Here is a 23,986-nt window from a genome sequence, read left to right as displayed (position 1 = left end):
TCCTGGAACTCACTTTGTAGACCAGGCTGGCCTCGAACTCAGAAATCCGCCTGCCTCTGCCTCCCAAGTGCTGGGATTAAAGGCATGCGCCACCACTGCCTGATGTTTGATTTTTAACTACTATTTTGGCCACTGTTTGTTCAGAAACTTTTTATTGTTGACAAGCTTTTGCTTCCTGTGCATTGAGGTGCCCATCATATGGAGTATCGTGACCATTTTCCTTCCACACCTGCCTAGGCAGATCTGTGTTTCTCTTTCAGGAGACGTCTTCATCCCATTTTAGACAGTCATGACAATCCAGCTCAAGCCACATAGGGGCTCTGTCTTCTGTCCACACTACCCCGTGCCCTCCTTGACTCTGCTGCTCTGGTCCTTTCCCTATTTTCAGGAAAGAGAGGTACCTTTCTCCTCTTTTGGATGCTCCTAGTTGCTGATTATTCTTCTGGGATCAGGGAGTGTGGTACAAAGAGAAAAAGAGGACACAGAAGACATACAGACATGACCTGCCAGATCCCTGGGAATAAACCAGGAGAAATTAGGAAAGTCAGCTATCAGAGTGGGTAGGTGATGGCTAAAACTCACTAGTTTCAGTAACAAAGAAACAGGGAACTTAACAGAGCAGAAGAGGGGAGAAAGTCCAGAGTCCTGGAGGTATGGCTGTGCTTTAAGGAGTTTTCACAGTCCAGCCACTTGCCAGACTGGAGCCATGGCCTATGATCTTTGAAAATCTGCTCTGTACTTCCAGTAAAAGACAGTCTAAAGAGCAAAAACCAAGGAAAAGGGAGCTAAAAGTTATGTACTGAGAAAGGAAGGGGAGGTGCTAGGGAAATACTCTCATCTAGCCAGCCTAGAGGAAACAGATCCTCTGGGAATGTACACTCTTGGGACTGTGAGAGCCAAAGTTCTGTTTTAATGCTTAAAGAGGTCTATGAAACAAAAATGCTTCTGACCTGTAAGCCCTTGCCCAAGGACAGGTACTTCCTGAGATGTTTGAGGCTATTGTGGAGATAACATAACACGTGTTTTCACTTCCCTAAACAGATTTGTTTGACCCAACTCCACTATGTGTGCTTGGCCACATGTGGGCTGGAAGTGCATGGGCAGGAAATACATCAGGATATACCTTGCCCCTGACTGGATTTAGGTGGGAGGTAATGATTGCCTCTGATTGGACCTGATGGGAAATGGTGGTGAATTCTGGGTTTTGCCGTTTTTTAAACCCCTGCAAACCCAAAATTCCTCAGGGCCATTTTCTGGGAACCCACAGATGGACCTAGCCAGAGAGTTCAATCAATCTGACCAGTATTCAATTAAGGCCTGCTTCAAACTTGACTTTAAATATGGTAGTGATCTTATTTTCAACAAATGAAATTAACAGGGACGCAGAGCAATTGCCACTGGACTGTATTAGAAACCAGGCCAGGCAAATAACCTCTAGATAGCCAGGAAGAAACTAAGAGCCATAACATATTCAGTGAGGTGGAAATTTGGTCAGAGCTGAGGTGTGGCCAGTTCTAGAGGCATGAACAGACCATCAGACCTGGGGAACCCCAGGGAACCCAAGAGAGCTGGGATGGTTTTAGGGTATCTGCTTGTATTTCTGTCCCTCTTTTTCTTCTTGTTCCATTCCTAGCCAGGGACGCTGCCTCATTTTCTCCGCTGCCTCGTTATCTCTGACCCTGTCCTTATTGACTCCTTCTCTGACACTTGGGCACAGTCACCAGCCCCTCTCTGCCTTCTCCCTGTCTAGTCTCTAATTAATTTCCTAGCACAGACAGAATCATTGGTGCTCCTTTACTTCCTGCACACAGTATCATTCACACATCCATGAAGACCAAAGAGGGCCCACTCCCATTCAGAAGAGAGAGCTCACAAGTGACAGAGTCATCTGTCATTTTGTCTGGATTCTTAATCCATCAAAATTAGTCTAAGCTAGCACTCGACCACCCGTTCTCTTTTAATGCAGCAACCTTCAGAGCTTGGTGATGGAGAGATGGCTCAGTGGTGTAGTGCACTGGCCGCTTTTCTATGGTTCAATTCTCAGCACCCACATGGAGATTCACAAACTTTTATAACTCCAGTTCCAGAGGATCTGACCCTTTTTCCTGGTACCAGGCATGCAAGTGATGCACATATAAGCATTCGGGCATACACATAAAATAAAATAATATATTTTTTAGATTTATTTATTTATTTCATGTATCTGGGTACACTGTCCCTGTCTTCAGACAGCACCAGAAGAGGGCATCGGATCTCCATTATACATGGTTGTGAGCCACCATGTGGTTGCTGGGAATTGAACTCAGAACTTCTGGAAGAGCAGTCAGTGCTCTTAACTGCTGAGCCATCTCTCCAGCCCAAAATAAAATAATCTTAAAGAAAAAAAGAAAAAAGAAAAAGAAAAGGCTGTGCCCCAGACAGAGTATGCCGGAGAGCACTTTCTTCTGGGGTGGTCATGCTTTTCTCCATCAACAGACTCCTAGGAAACATGATTTCAAATATATGACCTAATGACAGCAGTTCCTGATTTTGTCTCTCCTTCCTATAGCATTTTGCATTTCTTTTTTTCCACTGGTTCCTTGTCCTGTCTTCAAACATCTTTGAAATCCTTTTTATTCCCCACTGCTATTGCCTCTTCTAGCTGCTATGTTAATTTCCCCTTTCTATTAATATGATTCATAGGTGGATGATCTATGTTTACCATTTCCATTTCTCACTCTGTACTCTGTGACATCCATCCTTGTCCCTTCCCCCATCTCATCCTTTTGTTGGGAATACATTCCTCAGTTAACCCTTGGCCTTGGGTCACAGGCTGTCATGCCAAGCCCTTCTTTGCCTTGGGGCCATTGTCTTCTAGTTCTACTTTGTTTACTTTTAGGTGAAATGCAAGCTGCTAAAGCCAAAATGGAGTCATGGCAGGCTTGAGGCAAAACAGAGCTGTGTGATCGTGAGGGCACATGCCTATGATGGCAATAATCCCTGTACTCAAGAGAATTGTTTGAGCTGAGGACTTTGGGACTGGCTTGGACAACATAAAACCCCATCTCAAAAATAAAAAAGGGAAAAGTCAACAAAACAGAACTACCTCAAGAATTATGGGGGTGAATTTAGTGCCCTTATAAAAAGAGATACCAAGGGTAGATGAGATGGCTCAGTGGGCAAAGATGCTTGACACCAAGCCTGACAATCTGAGTTTAAGCCCCAAGACCCATTCTCTGGAAGGAGAGAGTCAACCTTCACAAGTAGTCCTTTGACATCCATAGACACATATGCACCTACACAGTAGAAATCAGTAATAAATGTAAAAAGGAGAATGTATGTGAATGTGAAGAGGTCAGCAAGCATCTAGTAAAATGGCAGCTACCTGTACAAACCAAAAAGGGAGATTCCAAAATGAAAGTTGTCTTGGAGGTACTGTCTTAGCTTCCAGATCTATGAGAAGCAATGTTGAGGTTTGGGCTTTTGTTATGTATTGTAATGCTAAATACTGGCCTCCAAGGCCTAGTTACCCCAAGGATGAAGGACAAGAGAATTTGCATATAGATCCAAGTGATGCTATGTGACCCCACATTATTCCTGATTGCTGAATAGAGGTGCCTACAGCCTATTGCTGGGCAACAACAAGATAGGCAGGGTCTGGAGTTCCCAGGTTTGGTGTCTGAGGAGAACCATGACGGGGAGAGAAAGAGAAGAGAAAGAGAGAGAAGGGGAAGAGAAGGAAGATGCCATGGGTTAGGTGAGTCATAAAAGCATGATCAAGAGGGTTGGCCAATTGAAGTTAAGAGCAGCCCAAACAGAACATGGCAAATTATAATTAGGTATTATTAACGAGGAAATAAATTCTAATAGCTTAGAGGGTAGACATCTGCCCGGCTCTAGTGCTGATTAAGGCTTATTATAATAATAGAAGTTATGTGTCTTTTATCTGAGAACTGAATGATCAAAGGTGGGGTAGAAACCCTGGATTGAGATTAAATAACTTCTACAACAAAACAGACTCTGCTATAAGTCACCTAGTCCTTACTGTGTTCTTATGGCAATCAGAGCACAGTGATATCTCCTGGGTAGAAGGGTTCTGGGTAAATTTTATGGTTCCCCTCTCCTTCTTCATCAGGCTGGCTTTGAACTCGGATCCTCTTGCCGAACTCCTAAGTGATGAGATTATAGACACATGCTACTACACCCCAGCCTCTCTCTTTTCTGAGTGAACAAAAAGTATTCTTACAGTAATAGTTTTAAGATCTTGTCCCAAATTAAAGAACATATTTCTCAGACCCCATCTCTTCAGGAACCGTCCAAGGATCTCAGAGTTCATCCCCATTTCCTAGCACAGTTCTGCCTCCTGGCAGGACTGTTGTCCCTGCACACAGTTCTGGCTCCTGAGCATGTTTTTTCTTCTGAGTACAGCCCTTCCATTTGAACTTCTGTCTTTCAGTGGTGAAAAAAAAGTTTGACAGTTTCCTGTAGCCCAGGCTGGCCTCAAACTCACTATATAGACAAGAATGACCTTGAATTTCTAATCTTTCTGACTCTTTCTACCTCCTCAGGGCTGGGATTACAGGTATGTGCTACTATGACCAGTTTATGAGATACTAGGGATCTAACCCAGGGATTTGGGAATGTTAGGCGAACACTCTCCAGACTGAGCTACATCCCTGCCCACACAATGATTTTTGAATGTTTTCTTTCATGAGACATGCCAAGACAGAGCTGCTTCTATAATTTTTGACAGTATGTCAGTTTTTGGTAACCAATGTGGACTAAACGGACACTTTTCCAGTAAAGAAAAAGGTTATACACATATTCCTGAGGTCCTCTGTCTATCCTGATATCATTAAATTTCCTCCAGTAAAGGAAAGAGTAAGGGTGAATGTTGCTATGTTTCTATTTTCTTCCATAGAATTATGAAGGGATCATGAGGACAACTGTCAGATTCTCTCAGAAGTCAGAATATGGGGCCAGATGATATCTATGATGACAGCCGACAGACACTGAAAAACCCAGAGGCCTGAAAAATGAGGAGTTTAGGGAAAGATTTTCATTAGAATTACCTAATATGTATGTGTTTATTTGACCACCCCTCTATCTATCTATCTATCTATCTATCTATCTATCTATCTATCTATCTATCTATCCATCCATCCATCCATCCATCAATCCATCCAAACTTCCATCCATCCATCCATCCATCCATCCATCCATCCATCCATCCATCCACCCATCCCTCCATCCACCAACCATCCACCCACCTAGCCATCCATCTACCAGCCCATCCATCCATCCATCCATCCATCCATCCATCCATCCATCCATCCATCCATCTATCCATCTACCCACTCACCCACCTATCCAACCATTCATCCACCTCCATTATCTTTCCACTCAAACATGCATGCATTCACCCATCCACTCATCTGTTTAAATAACTAGCTAATTGTCATTTGCCAACTGTTGAATGAGCCCTTATTGCTCCTCTCACTATGCAAATAATAACAAACTGTTGCCTAATACACTTGGGCTGATGGCCTAGGGAAACCAACTTGCTATCTTTCAACTACATTCTTCATTTTTTCTACATTAGTCTCTATGACTGAAGCAGTTAAAATAAATCCTGCAGCTGTTTGGAAAGCACTCAGCAAAGTGCCCAGACCAAACCAGTACTCCATCCACAGCTACTTGTGCAGTTGTATATCTCCTAAGAGCCTACTGCCTACCCTACTGCATGATCTTAGTCACTGAGGCAATGGCATTGGTTGGCAATGAGCTAAGGCCTGAGGGCATCTTGGACTTACCTATCCTTGAAGAACAGAAGCTCCTTTCCCAACATTGTCACTGCATCAAAGGATGAGCTGGAGTCACAGAGGTCGGGGATGGATGGCTTGTGAGGTGGGAAGTGGGGCATGGTGGGCCTTCCTGGGAATATTTTCCGGGGTCCTAGGGTTCAAAGTGCAAGATGATGCCAGCAACTCAGAGCATGTACATATCTACTCTTGAGAACTCTAGAAGCCTGCAACACATTCCAATTGCAAATGGCATTGTCTTAAGGAGATGGCTATCCATGGCAGGCAGACCTGGGCTTGAGTCTCAGCATCTCTAGCAGCAGTTGTGTGATAGAAACAAATAATTTAACTTTTTAAGCCTTGGCTACATCAACTGTAAATTGGAAGGGGTGCTAGAATCTACTTGTGAATACTCTGTGAGACTCAAGTAATACCTGCAAAACACTATTATAAGTTGATGACTACTGGATAGTCAGTTTTGTCTGTTGGTGTGGACTTTACTAGGTCAAATATGCTCCAGTATACAGGCAATAGATATTGGACTTACTGGGTTGTAAAAAGAGATGGCATGGGAACCTGTATGAATCTGGGAGGAGATAGAGTGAGGTGTGGGAAGGACTGATGAAAAGAGTGAGTATGATGAAAAGTCATGTATACATATATGAAATGCTCAAAGAACTAATGAAAATATTATTTAAGAGGTAGTTGCTATTTTTCTTATCATACATAATTAATTTGATACCTAAAAGTATCTTAAGATTCCCTACTACCTTTAACCTTAAAAGCTCGCAGTTATGAAATGAGAGTTTGTACAACTTCGCCATGCATGGATGACTAGTGTTACAATGAGTGTCTCAAACAGCAGATTGTCTGTATGGTTGAGCAGTAGGGTTATTAATATCGAGATTGCTATTGTTAGGGAGTTAAGACCACTTATTCATAAGTGGGTAAGCACATGCACATATGTATGTGTGTTTGTTCATGTGTCTCTGGTGTGAATTATAAAATGTAATCACTGCCTTCTATCTTCAAGTGCATACATTTTTATTTACTTTGGAAAGTTAGGCAAATGGACCATTTTCTTAGGCTTTTCATGGTCAGAATGCTCTGGAAGGAAGATGTAGCAGCATCTTAGGAAAGATGCAACACTTTTAACTGGTAGATGATCTCTTTATAGGTTGACGAAGCTGTAGTGGTGACCCTAGTCATCTTTATCTAAGCAAGTAACCTCTATTAAAGTGCACTTTTTCTGACTTGGAGGGTGAATGCCTATCATTTTCATGGTTAGAGATGGTGAGGAGATCATACCGTATAATGCTTGGATCCCTTTCACATCATCCTTGGGGAGATGAAATCTATAGGGGTTCTGGTACTTATACGTTGGGTACATCAGTGCTGATGGGTCTGTGGAATGGCCCAGGCCCAGAGCATGGCCAAATTCATGAGCAGCAACGGTGAATAAATTGAACCCTAAACAACACAGAGAGAAAGCATCAACACAGGTTTTTTGTTTTCATTCTCTTGCCTTACAGGAGACTTTATGCCCCATCACAGTTAATTCTGCTTTCCATAACAAGTTTTAAAGGTTGGTGGGTTGTTCTAGCACCTGGCTCTCCTGACTTCAGTCTATTTTAGTTTCTTCATGTTTTTGGGGGTATGGAGGGAGAGGGAAATGTAAGACAAGCCACATCCTCATCAATGAATAACAAAGGCAAGGCAGGGGGGTAACAAAGGGCTGTGTAGTTAGTGGTGGTAAGGAAATTTATAATAGTGCATCAATCTGGATCTTATACACATAAATCACTTTCTGCTACTACAGTCTACTCCCTTTTTTATACTACAAGTTGGTTTTAATAATAAAAAATACCGTCTCAATAGACATTGAACGTAGAGTACAATGAGGTCAAATTACTTTCTGCTATAGGCAGATTATAGGCTTCAATACAAAGGTGAATTCTGTTATAAAAAGGTTAACTTACTGCTTAAAAATAAAGTTGCTTTCATACAACTCAGTATTATACATGTTTAGCATTTTAATCAATGCTATGAGGAAACTAGGTTTGAAATAATTTACCTATGGTTATAGTTAACAATCGGTGGAACCAGGAATTGAAACTTTGATTGACATCAAAGTTGGAATTCTATGCCTGAGTGTATGGGGGTGTACCAGTCTCCTTCATTTGCATGTCTCACATGGAAGGCTTCTAGATGATCTGCATGACAGTCTAGAAAATTTACATCCTCCCCACTTACACTCCTTAGGAGACTATCAATTCATTTCCTGAGTTCATTTCTAAAGCAAGTGCATTTCACATGCAGGAAAGGAGCCATAAATCTTGTACACCTGAATAAGAACAAGCTGTGCATCGGGAGGAGACTGGCTCTGTAGTTTAAATGCAAAGAAAGAGAGATCAGGCTAGCCTATAGAATCAGGTTGGGAGGGTCTTTCCCGCTGTGGTGTTCCCTTCTGGATTTTTGGCTTACTTGTTTTTCCTACCCAGCCTCCCTAATTAAAGGGTGGCTTGGGACGTTGAACCTCAAGGTTTCATGATGGAGGCCCAGAAGAAGATACAATATTTTCCAGGTTATGGTGAATTGTGCATATATACCATTCGTTCCCATAGTCCACTTCTCAGCATTGTCGAAATGTGTGTCTCCTCCCAGGCCTTCTCCAGGAGCAAATGCATGGGCCAGAGTCCCTCGAGGCCCATCAAATGGGTAGGAATCCCCATGATCTAAGTAGGAAATATTGATTGGATTAATGCCTAGAAATTCTGGGGCTGGGGGTGGGGTCACAAAAGGTGGGTAACATTCTCGACAGCATTGACCCTTAAATGCACTTTTCAATACTGATTTCAATACTGATTTCTTAAGGATCTATTTTTAATTATGTGTGTGTGTATGTGCACATGCGTGTGTCCCTCTGGGAGTATTTCACATGAGTACAGTGCCCAAGGAGGCCAGAAGAGGGCAACAGATGTCCCTGGAGTTGGAGTTACAGCATAGCAAGTGCTCTTAACTGTCAAGCCGTCTCTCTAACCCTAATATTCATTTTCAAATATATATTTTAAAATATGATTACAATATTATACATAAATTTTATACATGTTAAGAAATTGAAAAATAAAAAGGACTATTTTGTACTTCAAAGGAGGCATTGCAAACTTTGCTGTAATGGTTTTTATTGCAACACACAGGATATGGTAGACTATCACACACAGATTACAGAAGGAGAAAGAATGGAGGGACATTTGCTAGCAACCCAGTTCACTGAATAAAAAAATGGTCTTGTTGGCAGAAAGAGCTTTCAAAACTGATTCCTTTGAGAGGTTTTTTTTTTTTTTTTTTTTTTTTTTGTTAAAAAAAAAAACAAAACTATGTGTGTGCTTTCTGTTTGTATTGCACAATATAGTTTATGTGTCAAAAATGTCTTTGTCACCTAATGTCTGTGCCACCATCCAAGCAGAACCATTGTTCATTGAAACAGTTGATGACTGACTTCATGGATAGACCATCTTAATACACACACCATTTCTTAAATGAATGTAACCCTCAGCCCTGTGGGCTGAGAATGATGACAATCACTCAAGTCAAATAGCTTTGATCACAGCAGGATATCTGTATCCAAATAATCATGCCTACAATTCATCCCTTGGTGCAGCAAAACTGTCAACTCTTACTATGGAGGTAAAAATCCTTTGATGATGTGAGGGACAGTGAAGTACAGCCTTTTTACAATGCACTCCAATGTCTAAAAATTGTTCTTATTTTGGGTTTGCACCACAGTAAGAGCCAAGATTTTAAAGCTCTACTAAAAACAAAACAAACAAACAAAAAGACTTTATTTACTTATGTTCATTTAATAACATGCCCACCATTTTTATGATTGGTATAAAATATATATTGTGTTGAGTATAATAAAAAATAGTAAAATTAAAAAAAAAGAAACCCAGAGAGCTATATTTTACTTAGCCAGATGATTTCAACATGAGCCAAGTTTTGAGAAACCTCTAGGCTCAAATTTAACTTGAACAGGAGTCAACTACATGTTTTCAGAGCAGACTAGATTCAGCAGGCGTGGAGTGTGGCTCTAACTTCTAACAAGCTCCTCCTCAAAGCTGATGGTCTGAGATAATGATGCATTCAGAAGGAAGACTTTATGCCCAATCCATGTATCTTCAGCATATTCAAAATCAACCTAACCTGTAACTTCCTCCACTCTCATTTTGACCCAGGGATTAACAACAAATTCGAGTTTAATGTGTTACTCCTCCAAGATCAGGTTTACTTTAATTGGAATTTAACCTACAGCAATGTGATCTTTTCAGATAAAATTTAAACAAAAATAAATTGAAAACACATTTCAAGCTTTAGTGGAGATATTTTGGAGAGGCACTAATTCATTTTATTAAATAAATGACATCTAGGTTATGGTGCTACTTGGAACCTAAGGGAAGAAAATGCCAATGGGAAAGGAAAGGAGAATCTTTGTATAACTGTACAGAGAGTTACATTTTGCTTCTAATTTTTAAAATAAAATTTTTGTGTTTTTTAAAAAAGTGTCTTTGTAACATTGATAAACCTGCATGTTTAAAACCTATGAAGGTAAAGTTAGTCAGGATAATTTCAGCACCTAGAGACTTCAGTGTTTTGTTCTATAATGTATAGTTAACGGTATTATGAATTCAACAGAAAAGAAAAACTTTTGAAGAATGTGACAGAAGCTACTGTTCACAGTTTCTCAGAATTTTGGCGACAGTGCTCAAGTTTTTGTTATTTAAAAATTGATATTTGTATTTCATTTTATTAATTCATTAATTAACTTTAAAATTATTTACTTTATATGTGTGTATGTGACTTGATGCACACAGTGTTGTGTGGAGATCAAAGGATAACTTACAGGAGCAGGTTTTCTCCTTCTACCATGCAGGTCCCTGGGATCAAACTGGGTAAGACTTGGCAACAGCACTCTACCTGAGCCACCTCTCCAATGCTGTTTGTTGTTTTTAAAGCTAACACCCCAAATTCAACATGCTACTTCTCAGGTAAAAATCAACTGTGATGCAGTTCAATCAGGATGGTGTGTTCTGGGGACTTATGATGACTTCCTGGTCTCTAGTCAGCTTTTGTGCTGGGGACAGAATACCGGCTTAAAAAATAAAGAGTCAGCTCTATGTCCCCTAAGCCTGCCTTGACTTACAGTGCCCTACCATCTCAACAAGTGTCCTTGGATGCCTGGCAGGAACAGGACTACTCAAGGCCCATTTTTGAAGACCATTTCATGAGTGCCTTGATCTCCTCTCCCTAACTCCTTAACACCCTCCTCTGTTTCCTGCCCCCCCCCCCATCCCTGGACAATGCAGCAAAATCTGATAGGAATAAATGCAGGTTCAGAATGTCTCCAGTACTCAGCAACAGGATCTGGATAGGGAGAAGCAGTGATGGTTAACATCACTGTTGGAGAGAACTTCAGGTGCCTCCGTTTCATCTACTGCTCCCATTTTTTTTTCTACAAAGACTCAGAGCTTTGCCAGTTATGTTCAAAGCCATGCTTCTCTGTAACAGGGTGTGTGTGGGAATGGAGAAGCATGTAGGCAGAGGCAAGTATCCAGTGTACTTCTCAAAGGCAGTGTTCAAGCATGGGTGAGACACAAATGCTATCTCTGTAGATATTTATGTTTGTAGAGTTTCAGGTTGAGTGGCATATCTCAGGGTGCCTGGGGATGTGATTTCCTCAGTGGGGACTCCAGGTATGAGAATCTTGAGTAATATGGAACCAGATGATATTGATCAAAGTTGTTATGGGAAACATTGAAGTTAGGTGGAAAAACTAAAGTGGACAGAACTTGTCCTGTCATGGAGCAGAGCCACAGTGAAAGTGCACTTCTGTGGGTCTGTCCTAATGTGGAGGCTAAAGTGACAAACAATGCTAAGTTTGCTCAGTTCTACCTTCTGGCAAGATGTTGCTTTTTGCCTCTGCCCATCCCAACACCATGTGATGGAGTCCTGTGCTGATCATTCCATAAATGTGTGCAAGTAGCAAGTTTGAGGCAGTTCTACTTGGCATTAAAGATAGAACCCAAGAAATAGTACAATACCTCCAGTTTCAAAAGATATCATGATATCTGCTTCCCCAGAGTTTATTCTAACGAAGTTCAGAGGGACAGCTGTACTCCACGCATGCAGGGCCATCTGTATAGCCTTGTCCACCTCAGTGGGACTCATGGAGGGTGTGTACTTAGAGACTCTGGACAAAAAAGAAACAGATGTTTATGTTTTAGTGACTGTTTCCAAACACAGAGGGGAGGGCACTGCACTGACCACAGCCCCCTCCATCTCCATGTCATGTTACAGCTCTTTTTCTGAACAAGTAGTTCTTACTGTGTTTTGGAATAGCTTGAATTGTTTCATGTCACACAGGACACTAGGGAGAGACCCAGAAGGCAGAGACATTTCAGGTTTCTGAAAGCACATTTTGTTGTTACTTGAGGTTTTGCTATAAATTCTGTATCAAAGGCCAATGGGATTCCCCAGGGTTAGGTAATGGAGTCTGTGTGCATGCGTGTGTGTGTGTGTGTGTGTGTGTGTGTGTGTGTGTGTGTATGAGAGAGAGAGACAGATAGAGAGACAGAGACAGACAGAATTAGAGAGTTTTTACATTTAAAAAATTTTAAGAATTTAAATTTTAAAAATTTAACTTTTAAAAGCAGGTTTATTTTTATTTTAGTGTATTGGTGTTTTGCCTGTGTGTATTTTGTGTGTGCAATGCTAATGAGAGCCAGATGATGGACAGATCCCCTAGAACTGGAGTTACAGATGGTTGTGAGCTGCCTCAATGGTCCTGAGAATTAAACCTGGGTCCTTTGCAAAAGCAGCCAGTGCTTTTAACTGTTGAGACATCTCTCCAGCCTTGTGTATATTTTCTTAAAGAGAATGTGCTAGCCTAGAAGCAGAGTGTTCGCTGGTGCCGAGAAAGGGTTGAGCACTTCAGGAAGCCTGTGACTGACAGCATAGGAAAGTATAGTTTGTTTTTAGACACACAGTGTGTGGGAACCAAACTGGTAGATCTCAGGGTTCCTCCTGCTCTGAAGCACAAGAGGTGTGGGTGGCTTCTGCCATCAGGAAAAGAAGGGCAGCGAGAAAATTTCACCTGGGATTCTGGGCTGGGCTGGTATAATGGCTGCAGAAGTTCAGCAGCCAAGTTTGGAGGCTGGACTGAGGTCAATTGTACTTTCTCTAGCTTTGGCTCCAGGGTCTTACACAGGTGAGCTGCTTGGCAAGTGGTAGGGCAGAGGCTGTCTGTCTAAGGATACTCAAGGATTCTCAACTTTAGGATCCACAACAACTGCCTAGCAAGCTTGTTGAACATGCTGGTCTAGTCCTGAAATCTATATTTTAGCAAGTTATCATAGATTATTCTCATGCAGGTGATATGATTCCAACAAGCACACATAGTCAAAATCCCAGGGTGCTCAGAAGATGACCAACAGAGAGGATGGAAACTTGCTCAGTTCTGGACAGTTTAATGCTATAAAAGTATGGCATACCTCTTTGCCATACAAACCTATCATTTAGGACCAGGTTAGACAGCCAGTACTTTGTTATTCTCTTCTATGATAGGCAGATCAACTGTATTCTTGGGTTGAAGATGAAAGTTGAGTCAGCCAAGATAAGGATGGGGAAAAGAATAATGCCAGAGAAGAAGAAGAAGTGGAGAAAACCCTGATCCAGGGTCTACAGATTGAAGAACGCATGAGCAGATGGTAATCATAGGCAGTGCTCTTTGAAGATGCACTGAGTGCTAGACAGGGTTCTAGGCATCTTTAATGTGGTGTGTTATCTAGCCCTCACAATCCCGAGGCCAGTAATAATGACGATCAAGGCCTGCATTTTGTGGTTAGACAGAAACCTTATTCTAGCCTTCTGTCTGCCTTCAAAGTTGTGCACATGAGTGCACTACTGTGGTTTTTTATGTTTAATCATCTGGTGTTTGTTCCAAGACACTATTCTGACATCCAGGAACTGCAAAGTATCAAGATAGCCTCTAGGGTCTTGAAGAGGCACATTGGTGCCGGGAGGTCCTCTGCAGTATTGAGAGTTGTGGGTTTCAGGTTGTGTTATTTATCATAGAATGCTGCATGTCTCCAAGTGTCATGCTACCTACAGTCTAACATTCTATGACATAGCCGAAAAAATGAGGAAAACCACTTCATGAATTAATTAATTAATTTATTTTTAAGGCCTTAACTTCTGTTTCTCAGACCTTGGTTAACCTTTCAAGGGCTATCTTGTTTTGCTTTCTTTGTTCCCAGTGGCCCCTTGTGGATGTAGTCTAATAGCAGTTAACAGATTGCTCAGCCAACTTATCTTCAAGGGTTCCCCAGAGCAGTTTAACAACCAATATCACATGGGAACTTAATGCTGTGGTCTGTATGGCTCGATAATTTCTGTAGCTAGTTTCTGTATTGTAAATAGTGACGTGCTGTGAGGGCTGCCACATTGGCAACAGTCAAGAAGTCAGTGTGCAGTGTGGAGACTACCCAGGTAACACAGACATGGAAATAGAAATGGTATGATAATCTTGTGAGTCTAGGTGATAATAAAACTCAATGCTAGGAAGTAATGTTTTGCTTATGTTTGCTTAAAAGTATAATTTAATTGTAAATGTACATCGTTGTATATAATCATTTCTTAACAGCAAGCACACAGAGTTCTTGGAAACATAACAACAGACCCCACAATTCCTGCCATTGTAGTTGGCTCCTGGGAGTGGTTAGGAGGTTGTTCTGCACCAACCCTTGGAAGTTTGCTATAGCCCAGCCCTTCCTAATCTCCATGTGCCATGCAGATGTGCAGATCCTGGAAATGTAACCCTATCAGATTCTGACTTTCTCAATAGCTGGTTCTCACTGCCCAGGCTGTCTCTCCAGCCCCGGTTGCCACCACTCCCCTTGCTGTGTTCTCCACACCACTTTCAGTAGTGTACTGGGGGTTTTAGGAGTGATGTGCCACTCAACATGGGAGCTCAAATGTCAGCTTGGTTGGTGGGGTTTCTCTTTGGATATGGCCTAACTTCTGGAGATCTCTAGAATAGAACCACCCAAAGCTACACCTACTAGGCCTATGTGATGCTGGAACAAGACAGGCACATCCACCTTCTTTAAACCCACTGAGCCTGAGGAGTAGACACCTTGATGATGTATGTAGACTGGGCTAACCCATGGATGAACCCTGGAAGTGGAGCAAGGAAGCCAGGGTGGGAAATTTGCTCTCAATACCAAGAACCCAAGGAGGAAGGACAAAAATTACCGTAGGGTAGGTCTCCTTGATCTAAATAGGAAGATGAAGAAGATTTAGCAGTGCCAGGACCTCTAACCACTGTTTGGAGCTATGACTGCCTTCAAATCAGGGTCAGGTTCTATGACTAACCAAGTTGATAGCTCTTTCCACTGCTGCCTCAAATCCCATCTTGGCGTCACTTCTTTCTCTCTGTCTGCATATCTATCTCCCTTTAAAGACTAGAAAGAGAGAAAGAGGAGCTATTCACCCTTTACTCCACAAATTGAGTGCCTATAATAGCCAAAACCATCGGCAAATGATTTATGGAGTCCTGTCTCTCTCTCTCTCTCTCTCTCTCTCTCTCTCTCTGTGTGTGTGTGTGTATGCCTATTGTTCCTCAGGAGACATCCATCTTGTTTTTCTGAGATGATCTCTCATTGGCTGGAACTGGCTGATTAAAAGGTTCTCAATGTTACCCAGGTTAGTTCACTTTAACCAATCACTGAGTTGTTCCCAACTGTTCAGACTTGTAATGGGTGAAGTGGATAGTTATCCTGGAATTAGAAGTTTCAACAAAGATCTAGATTCTAGATCTAGATTCTAGAAAGAATAAAGATTCTTTCTTATGGCTGTTGAGGATTCTGCCTTTCCTACAGATAAAAAGAAAGAAATCTTGGACAGAAAAGAAGAGGATGAGGTGTGTCTTTCTCTTTGAATCTCATTACCTGTATGTCAAAATATTTTTTTTCCATTTGGGTTCACCTGGGAAGAGGCGGTAGTTAGCCACATCAGGAACTCCACAGCGAGGCTTCTTGATCACATTCATTGTATTCTGGTCCAACTTCCCAGTGACTTTGAGGCCAAAGAATATTTGTAGCTCCTTAATCCTCCTGATCATGGGGTTGCTTTCTCTTGCCACCATCTCGCCAGCCTGGAGGCCTCCTTTCTTTGCATAATACTTGTCAAGATAGGCCTGAAATGGAGAGGCAGGCTGACTCACCTATGGCGTGGTTGGAGAACACTCATACTCAGCTAAGATAGGGGATGATATTCTTGATATAAAAATAGGGCATATATTTTTATTTAAATAACTTAGATGTATTTGTATAGATGATACTTAGGTATGTCCAGCATTATTAATGATACCCTTGAGTAGTACTAAGACTTGTAGACTGTTACTTTTCTTTCTCCCTCCCTCAGTTTCTGGGAATTTGTGTGTACACATATGCATGCATGTGCACTTGACTGTGTGGATACATGTGGAGACCATAGGTTGATTTTGGTATGTCATTCTTTTTATTTTTTAAAAAAATAATTTTGTTTTTTTGAGACAGGTTTCACTTTGTAGACCTGGCTGTCCTGGAACTTGATCTGTAGACCAAGCTGGCCTTGAACTCACAGATATCTGTTTGCCTCTGCCTCTTAAGTCCTGGGATAAGGTGCACCATCATTTCTTGGCTTGGTATGCCATTGTTAATCGCATAATGTGCAACACATGGTGTCTAATATGAAATAAGTATATTTTTTTCCTTCAAGAGTACTTATGCTTCAATATCTCATTAGACACAAAGGTAAGAGGCCAATGTATAGGCTGAATATTCTTTTTTTTTTTTTTTCCAAGACAGGTTTTTCTGTATAGCTCTGCCTGTCCTGGAACTCATAGACCAGACAGGCCTCAAACTCACAGAGATCGCTGCCTCCCAAGTGCTAGGATTAAAGGCATTTGCCACGATTGCTCAGTTAAAGCTGAAGATTTTATCAAGTTTTGGTGTGTTGTGGGGTGATCTTTGTTTCCAAAGGGTGGGTTTCCTGAAACAGGTTTGATATCCACTGAGGCAAAGAAAACAAGCCATAAATTACTAGGCTTCTTGAATATCTTCTCAGTAAATGAGGCTCAGGGAACATTATGGAAGAGGGGTGGGAAGACTGAGAGACATTGTCTAAGGAGGAATAGGATAGAGCAGTGTCTTCTGGTCACAACAGGACCTCTGCCTGTGACAGCTGGGACTGCACAAAGCCAAGGCAGTCAACCTTTTAGCAGGATGCAGGAGGGGCCCCTCAGCCCCTCCCTGGCTGAGGCACCGAGGATCGATGGCTGCTAAAGGAGGGAGGGTCAGGTTTCTTTAGAGGTGTGCCTTTTAAAAGGTCAAAGCTCTAGGATACCACTGCCGTGGACGTTGGATTGGGATTAGGGTGACCTGAACTTCACAACTTCTTGGCGGCAGCTTTATGTTTTATAGCAGGGTTTTTTCTTTTGGTTTTGTAGTGCTGAGCATGAGCCTGGAGGCTTTGACTTGTGCAAATGCTCTACTACTGAGCTACATCCCTACCTACAACAGGAGATTTGTTAGAAGTACTATTACATATCATCGTGTGGCACAGAGGTCTATCTTAAAATCGTATTTTTGAAAGAGAATATTAATGGCACAGAGAATGAAACAACAACACAGAGTAAAATAGAGGAGCAACCTCTACCAAATTATAGCAATTTCAGAATTAAGCACATGCAGTAAGTGATGAGGGGAGATAGTGAGGCTTGGTGGTTAGTGTTGGTCGTCTGTGGGTCGGGCAATTATAGGCAATTATATTATGTTCCCTTTTATGCTCTCCTATGCCCACAAGTCTTATGCAATAAAGTTTGCTGTAGTTATTGTTCATGTTCTGTTCCCTCACTCACTGTCCTGCTTCTAAGAAGAGTTCACTTGGTGGTGATCACTGCTTAAGTTTAGCTAAGGAGCTAGAGGGGTGGCTCAGCAGTTAAAAGTGCTAATTGCTCTTCCAGAGGACCTGAGTTTGGTTCCCAGGAACCAGGTTGGGTGGTTTGCACCTACCTGTAACAGCAGCTCCAGCAGATCTGATGCCAGCTTTGTGAGCTCACACATAGGTGGTATACCCTCATACAAACACATGTACATAAATAGAAATGAATAGGTGTAGCTAAGACAAGAATCTATGAGAAAAGAGAAGGCCTTTCTCTGTTACTCCTAGGCCTTCCACCTAAACCGAGGAGCTCTGACAGTCAGGAAATTTGGCTCTGCCTCCATCTGTGCTCAGGGGTTTTATATGTTTGTTTGTTTTAGGATGAAACTGCTTTGAAGACTTCTTTTTGTGCACAAGTTGCTGCTGCAGCAACTTAAAGTGATGTCTCAATTATGTGTCTCCAAGAACAGAGGATAGAGAAGTGCATCTAAGACCAGTGGCTCTGTATTTCTGAGATGTTTCAGCTTTACACATTTTCTTCCCTTGTTAGAGAATGTGCTATATTTAGTCTTCTGATATCTACTTCATGAGATGTGACCGTAGAAGGGAGATGTTCATGATAAATTAGGCAAAGACCAGATTTACCGCTACTGTTAAAGTGACATAGTCACAAACAAGGATGTAGGATTACCACAGACTCAATAGTCAAGATAAAGGAAACATCTTTGTGAACACTGGGCACCCCCAACCCCCAAACCAATGCCAAAGCCATATGCTAACAAGATCTTATGGGAGAGGGACACAGGATGCCCCACTCCCACCCCTAGCAGAGGAGGGCGAGTCAGTGTTCTTAGTGTTGTGGTCCCTGGCAGGTTGACCATGCCTCCAGGAATGGTTTACACCTTGATTGTATGAGTGGCACTTTGTGACTCAGTGGGCTACTTATTGGAAAAGAAAGAGTGTGACGTCGGGATGGGGGAAGTGGACAGGATCTGCAAGGAGCTGGAGGTGGGGTGGATATCATCAAAATATATTGTTTGCATTATGAAATTCTCATAGAATATATTAAGAGTTAAGAAGCAAACAGACAGATAAAGCTCAAAACCAAAACCAGATGCTTGCTTGCCTTGTCCCAAGTCTTGGCCTGAGTATTGGCAGTCCATTTGAAAGCTACAGACACTTGGGGCATTTTGCTTTTGATTATAGTTTTTGTTTTCTGCTGTGAACGTGCACAATTTTTAAAATAAAATGTTTTCTTTTTCTTTAAAATAGGCATTGGATGCCAAACCTATAGCTTTAAAGGTTTAAGGCTGAACTTATTAGATAGAAGAACAGTCAATTTTAATGAAATAAAATCAGGATTTATGCCTACTTAATGGAGGTACGGAACCTCATCACTGCAGTGACATCAAGGAGATGGTGACTTAGTGAGTTTCTAAGGCAGGTGTTTGGAGGATTGTTATATGTTCTAAATTAAGGAGAGTCTAATGTTCTGGGGACTTTCTTGCCAGGGCTGTTGACAAGACTTTGGCATTCTTTCTGGAGTCAAATGTTCCATTTGGCATTTAGAGGTCCATGTAGAACTGTCCTGCCCTGTAGGCCACCACTTTTGTGCAGTGCCTTGCAGTTGCTCAGTGCCCTGTCTGTCTCCCCTGCTGCCAAACCACTAAGTCTTAGGATTCTCTACCAAGCCACCCTCTGCCAGCTTCTTTTCCAGTGTTTGATGGATAGAAGTAAGGGAGGATAAGATGGCCCCCATCTGCTGGCTGATGGTCCCAGGACATTTAGAAATATCCCTCCTGACTGTAACTGGCCTAAGGAATGGCTAGGGCATACTTTCTCCAAGATTTTCCTTTATTTTTGTCTAAGAGTCATTCAAAGAGATTTGTAACAACTTTGACACTTTCTGAAAAACTATAGGTTCCAGTGAGGCTGCACCCACAAATATACCGGCACAATTCTTTGAATTTCTCTTACTTTAGTTTTCTTGCCAGCTTCAGCCTTCCCACCTGTCTAATGATATACTGATCATACCAGTGTAAAGATAAACAAAAGCAATGGATAAGGAAATGCCAGCGTACACATATTCAGAAATATTTGTGATATTTTGTTAATTAATGTATTTAATTTTTTTTTAAATTTTGTGTGTATATGTGTGTTCCTGAGTGAATGTATGTACTCCGAGTAAATGGAGGAGCCTGTAGAGGTCAAAAGACAGCAATGGATGCCCTGAATCTGGAGCTGCAAGACAGTGAGTGGCCATATGGATGCTGTGAGTTGAACTCTGAGCCATCTCTTTAGTTCTTATTTGTGACTCTTTAAAAATAAAGTCATGTAAATAGCATAAAAGCTCAAGTGTTCTTTGATATAATATTTAGTGAGAAAAGTAGAAGCCAATATTTAAAGATAATAACAATTAAAAATCTTTAGCACAGAAAACAGAGTGGTGCCAAGGGCTCAGAGGTCCAGGGGCTTCTTTTGCATGGTTTAATTTCTCATGACTATGTGGTAAATGTGAATTACACTACGTCTAAAGACAATTTAGAAGGATGTTTGAAATGTTATGCCAACACCACTAGATAGTTCCCATGTTACAATAGGCTGACTTAATGATTTTTGACTTCATAACAGGGTGAAAGTGATGTTCTCTCAGTACAAACCACACTGCAAATTTTGCCTCTTGGTCTTTCCAAGGCTGGCAGTGTTCAATAAGGGTTTCTCTCTGGATCCTGAGCCTTAGTCACAAACCACAGCCCTGCACAATAACAAGCTGCTGTGTTATTAAGCAAAAGTTTTTGGTAAGCTGTTCGACTCATGATATTTTGAGCTTATGATGAGGTTATCAAGATACAACAGCATCATAAACCAAGAAACATCTGTACTATTTTAAAAAGCAAGCAAACCACTTAAAATAGATAAATCCTTGATTGTAGAAAGAGGTTAGGTATTTGCCCCACCCCTGTGTTTATGTGTGTGTGGGACTAGGATTGAACCAACACCTCAGGCATGTTAGATAGGTGAGTGCTCTATTATTGACCTATATCCTTAGCTCATTCATACTATGCCTACAACCTATTATATCATGTCCATAGCTTCAATGCATATTAAAAAATCTTAATTTAAGGATACAACTGAACATCAAATAAATTAAGTAAGAATTGTTGAAGTTCTCACATGCAGATGTTTATGTCTTTGGGTTTGGGGACAGAGGTCTCTGGTGTTATATTTCTTAGCTAGTGATTTTGGAAAGAAAAGACCAGTGTGGAAGATACTTCCAAGTTCATGACCTAGTGACTTCTTAATGCCCCCTCTTGCCCCCTCCTGTCAGTGCCATGAGAGCAGAGACTTTGGCTTGCTCTCTTCACTCATGGACTAGGATCAGAACCTCTCACTGGGTGGGTCCTATTCTGGCTGAGCACCAGCCTGCTATATGTGTCAGGGCATCACAAAAACTTTATAGTTTCTGAATTAGAGAGGAATGATTCTGGAGGAGGAAATTACATTAAAGAGAGAAAGAACCCACAAGGGTCTCAGTAAAACACAATTTATAATTTTAGTACCTGGAGCTACTTTGAATTGGGCTTCTCTACACATGGCTTTGGTCAAAGAAAGACTCAAATGGGCACCTACTGTTGATATTGGCATTTCTGTGGAAGTGGGCATCTACTGATGGCATTGCCTATGGAAGAGGTCATCTTCTGTGAAGGGGACATTGCCTATTGACATTGGCATCTTCTGTTAATTATATGTAGAATTGCTATGGCAAATGTTCCCTGATTGCTTTCATGTTGTAAAAGAAACTGGTCGACCAGAATGGGTGAGTGGCAAAACAATTGATGGAGATAGTCCATTGTGCATAGAGACAGTCCATTGTGCATAGAGACAGTCCATTGTGCATAGGGACAGTCCAGTGTGCATAGGGACAGTCCAGTGTGCTTGGGGACAGTCCAGTGTTCATGGGGACAGTCCAGTGTTCATGGGGGCAGTTCAGTGAGCATGGGGACAGTCCAGTGTTCATGCGGACAGTCCAGTGTGCATGGGGACAGTTCAGTGTGGATAGGAACAGTCCAGTGTAGATGGAGATAGTCTAGTGTGGATAGGGACAGTCCAGTGTGCAAAGGTGACAGTCCAGTGTGAATAGGGACAATTCACTGTGCATAGGGACAGTCCAGTGTGCATAGGGACAGTCCAGTGTGGATAGGGACAGTTTAGTGTATATAGGGACAGTCCAGTGTGCATGGGGGATAGTCCACTGTGCATAGGTCTCTAGTCCTTGGGCCCAAGCTGGCCATGGGTACAACTGGACAAAAGGACAGTAGCCCCAGGCAGAGATGAAGCCACATGCAAGCTGTAGTTTCATCAGACTGGGGCCAGGTGGCACATCTACAAACACCTTTCCCTATTTATAGCAGTTCTGTCATTAGAAATCCATTTCTACAGGTTAAGAACCACTGTCCTCCCTTAAACAAATTCTCTGTATTTGGGATGACTTTCAGGCATGGAATCTTTACAAAATTCTAGCATGGTTGGTTACATCAGTTCCTTCATACCACAGTCAGATGGGAGAGATCCCAAGGCAGAAAGTAAAGTTGAGGAAAAGATTGTGGAGAAACACAGACTAGGGAGAAAAGACCCACAAATGAGAAGGAAGTGTGGCCTGTCTTAATTCTGATCAAGGTTACCTTGACCATAAAAGCCATTCATTTTCAAAATATGAACATAAAAAACCCTTTTCTGTGGCTGCCAAGCACTCAGTATTAAATTTGCAGCCGACCTCAGTCTTTATATTTCTGATCTTATTTTTTCTCAAATACTTGTTTTTGAGTTTTGTGTGTTGTATAACCACACTCAAGTTCTGTATAATATGAGCCACAGATATTTTGCTCAGCTGTTAGCCATGTAACTCATGCACCTGATAAGCACCAGGCAGTAACTTAGCTAGCATGGCCTGTAGCTAGCATGGCCTGTAGCTAGCATGACCTGTAGCTAGCATGGCCTGTAGCTAGCATGGCCTGTTGGGCTTCTGTGGAGTTGTAAAATGTATTATCTTTAAAAATAATATTTTTTCTTTACTTTCTTATTATGCCCTGTTGGGTGTACTGGGTTAGGAGAGGAAAGAGGGGGTGGAGCAGAGAGTCACAAACCTGTGCAAGGTGGTAGTTGCTCCTGAAGGTCCTAGGGGTGGCTGCCAGTAGGTTGGGGGCTGCAGTGGCAAACTTTAAAGCTGTGACAAGGACAGCAAGGCCAGAGGCAGGTAGCACCTTCATCTCCTCTCGGTTACTTGATGATTGTATCAGCCCAGGGGTGGCAGACAGTGCACATTTGCACCTGGACCAAGCTCCTTTTATAGAGTCACATAGGGCTGGGCCCTGTAAGTGATGATTCATGTCTCAAATGGTAATTACACAGCTTGTTTCTCCCCCTGATGAAGGGGTAACAGTGGTGCACAGGGATCAGGGAAAGCTTCATTCTTTGTGATTGACCAAATCATAAAGGGAGAGAAATGGTTACTTTTAATGGCACTTGTTAGCTATGTACAGAAATTGGTGTGAGTGAGCTTGATTTATTTGAATCCCATCCATTAGGGATTTGAAAGCCCTACTTGTAAGACTACCTTTAAAAGCAGGGGCTAGTGAGGTAGTTCAGTGAGTCTTTACTGAGTCTTTATTTGCACCCACAGGCAAGCCTGATGACCTAGGTTCATTCCCCAGGACCTACATGGTGGAAGGAGAGAAATAATGTTTACAAGTTGCCCTCTGAATTCTCTATGCATGTTGTGGCACCTTCTGCATCCTACTGTAAAAGAATGAATGGTCCAATTTAAAAAAAGAAAGAAGTTACATGATTTGAACATAGTTGGATTATAGTACAATTGAGCTGTCTACACTTTCAAGTCAATCTTCAGCATCCTGTATCTGCATTTCCCTCTATGTTTCTCAGGAAACAGTACTGGTGCTGCTGCTGGTGCTGCTGCTGGTGGTGGTTCTAAGACACATAAGCCAACTTTATATAAACTCATGCTAACGAGGGTTGAGAGTGACCCTGTAACTGCCGGAAGACTTTTCAGTGCGATAACACTAGAGCTGTGCCTGTTAACCAGAACATTAGACAAAACTCGCCATTTTAAGGGCATTCTGGTAGTTCAGAGGCACATCTGTGTGTGTACTCATGTGTGCAGATACAAATTCACATATGTGTCAAGCCAGAGGACTTTTATTTTGAGACAA

At 41.8% G+C, this 23,986-nt stretch overlaps 1 protein-coding gene across 1 annotated transcript in view; it reads right to left on the bottom strand.

The window, feature by feature from the left end:
* Mmp20 (matrix metallopeptidase 20) overlaps positions 1 to 23,045 on the bottom strand; it is a 48,828-nt gene extending 25,783 nt beyond the window's left edge. The window contains exons 1-6 of the mRNA XM_021172909.1: positions 22,904 to 23,045; positions 15,785 to 16,032; positions 11,879 to 12,027; positions 8,390 to 8,515; positions 7,089 to 7,250; positions 5,793 to 5,934 (exon numbers count right to left, since the gene is read on the bottom strand). Of these exons, the coding sequence (XP_021028568.1) occupies positions 5,793 to 5,934; positions 7,089 to 7,250; positions 8,390 to 8,515; positions 11,879 to 12,027; positions 15,785 to 16,032; positions 22,904 to 23,026 (950 nt within the window). The 5' untranslated portion in view covers positions 23,027 to 23,045. The remainder of the gene's footprint in view (positions 1 to 5,792; positions 5,935 to 7,088; positions 7,251 to 8,389; positions 8,516 to 11,878; positions 12,028 to 15,784; positions 16,033 to 22,903) is intronic.
* Positions 23,046 to 23,986: the final 941 nt, after the last annotated feature.

The sequence above is a fragment of the Mus caroli genome, chromosome 9, assembly GCF_900094665.2.
Source record: "Mus caroli chromosome 9, CAROLI_EIJ_v1.1, whole genome shotgun sequence".
In the NCBI taxonomy this organism is placed as follows: Eukaryota; Metazoa; Chordata; class Mammalia; order Rodentia; family Muridae; genus Mus; species Mus caroli.
This window is presented reverse-complemented; position numbering and strand designations above follow the sequence as displayed.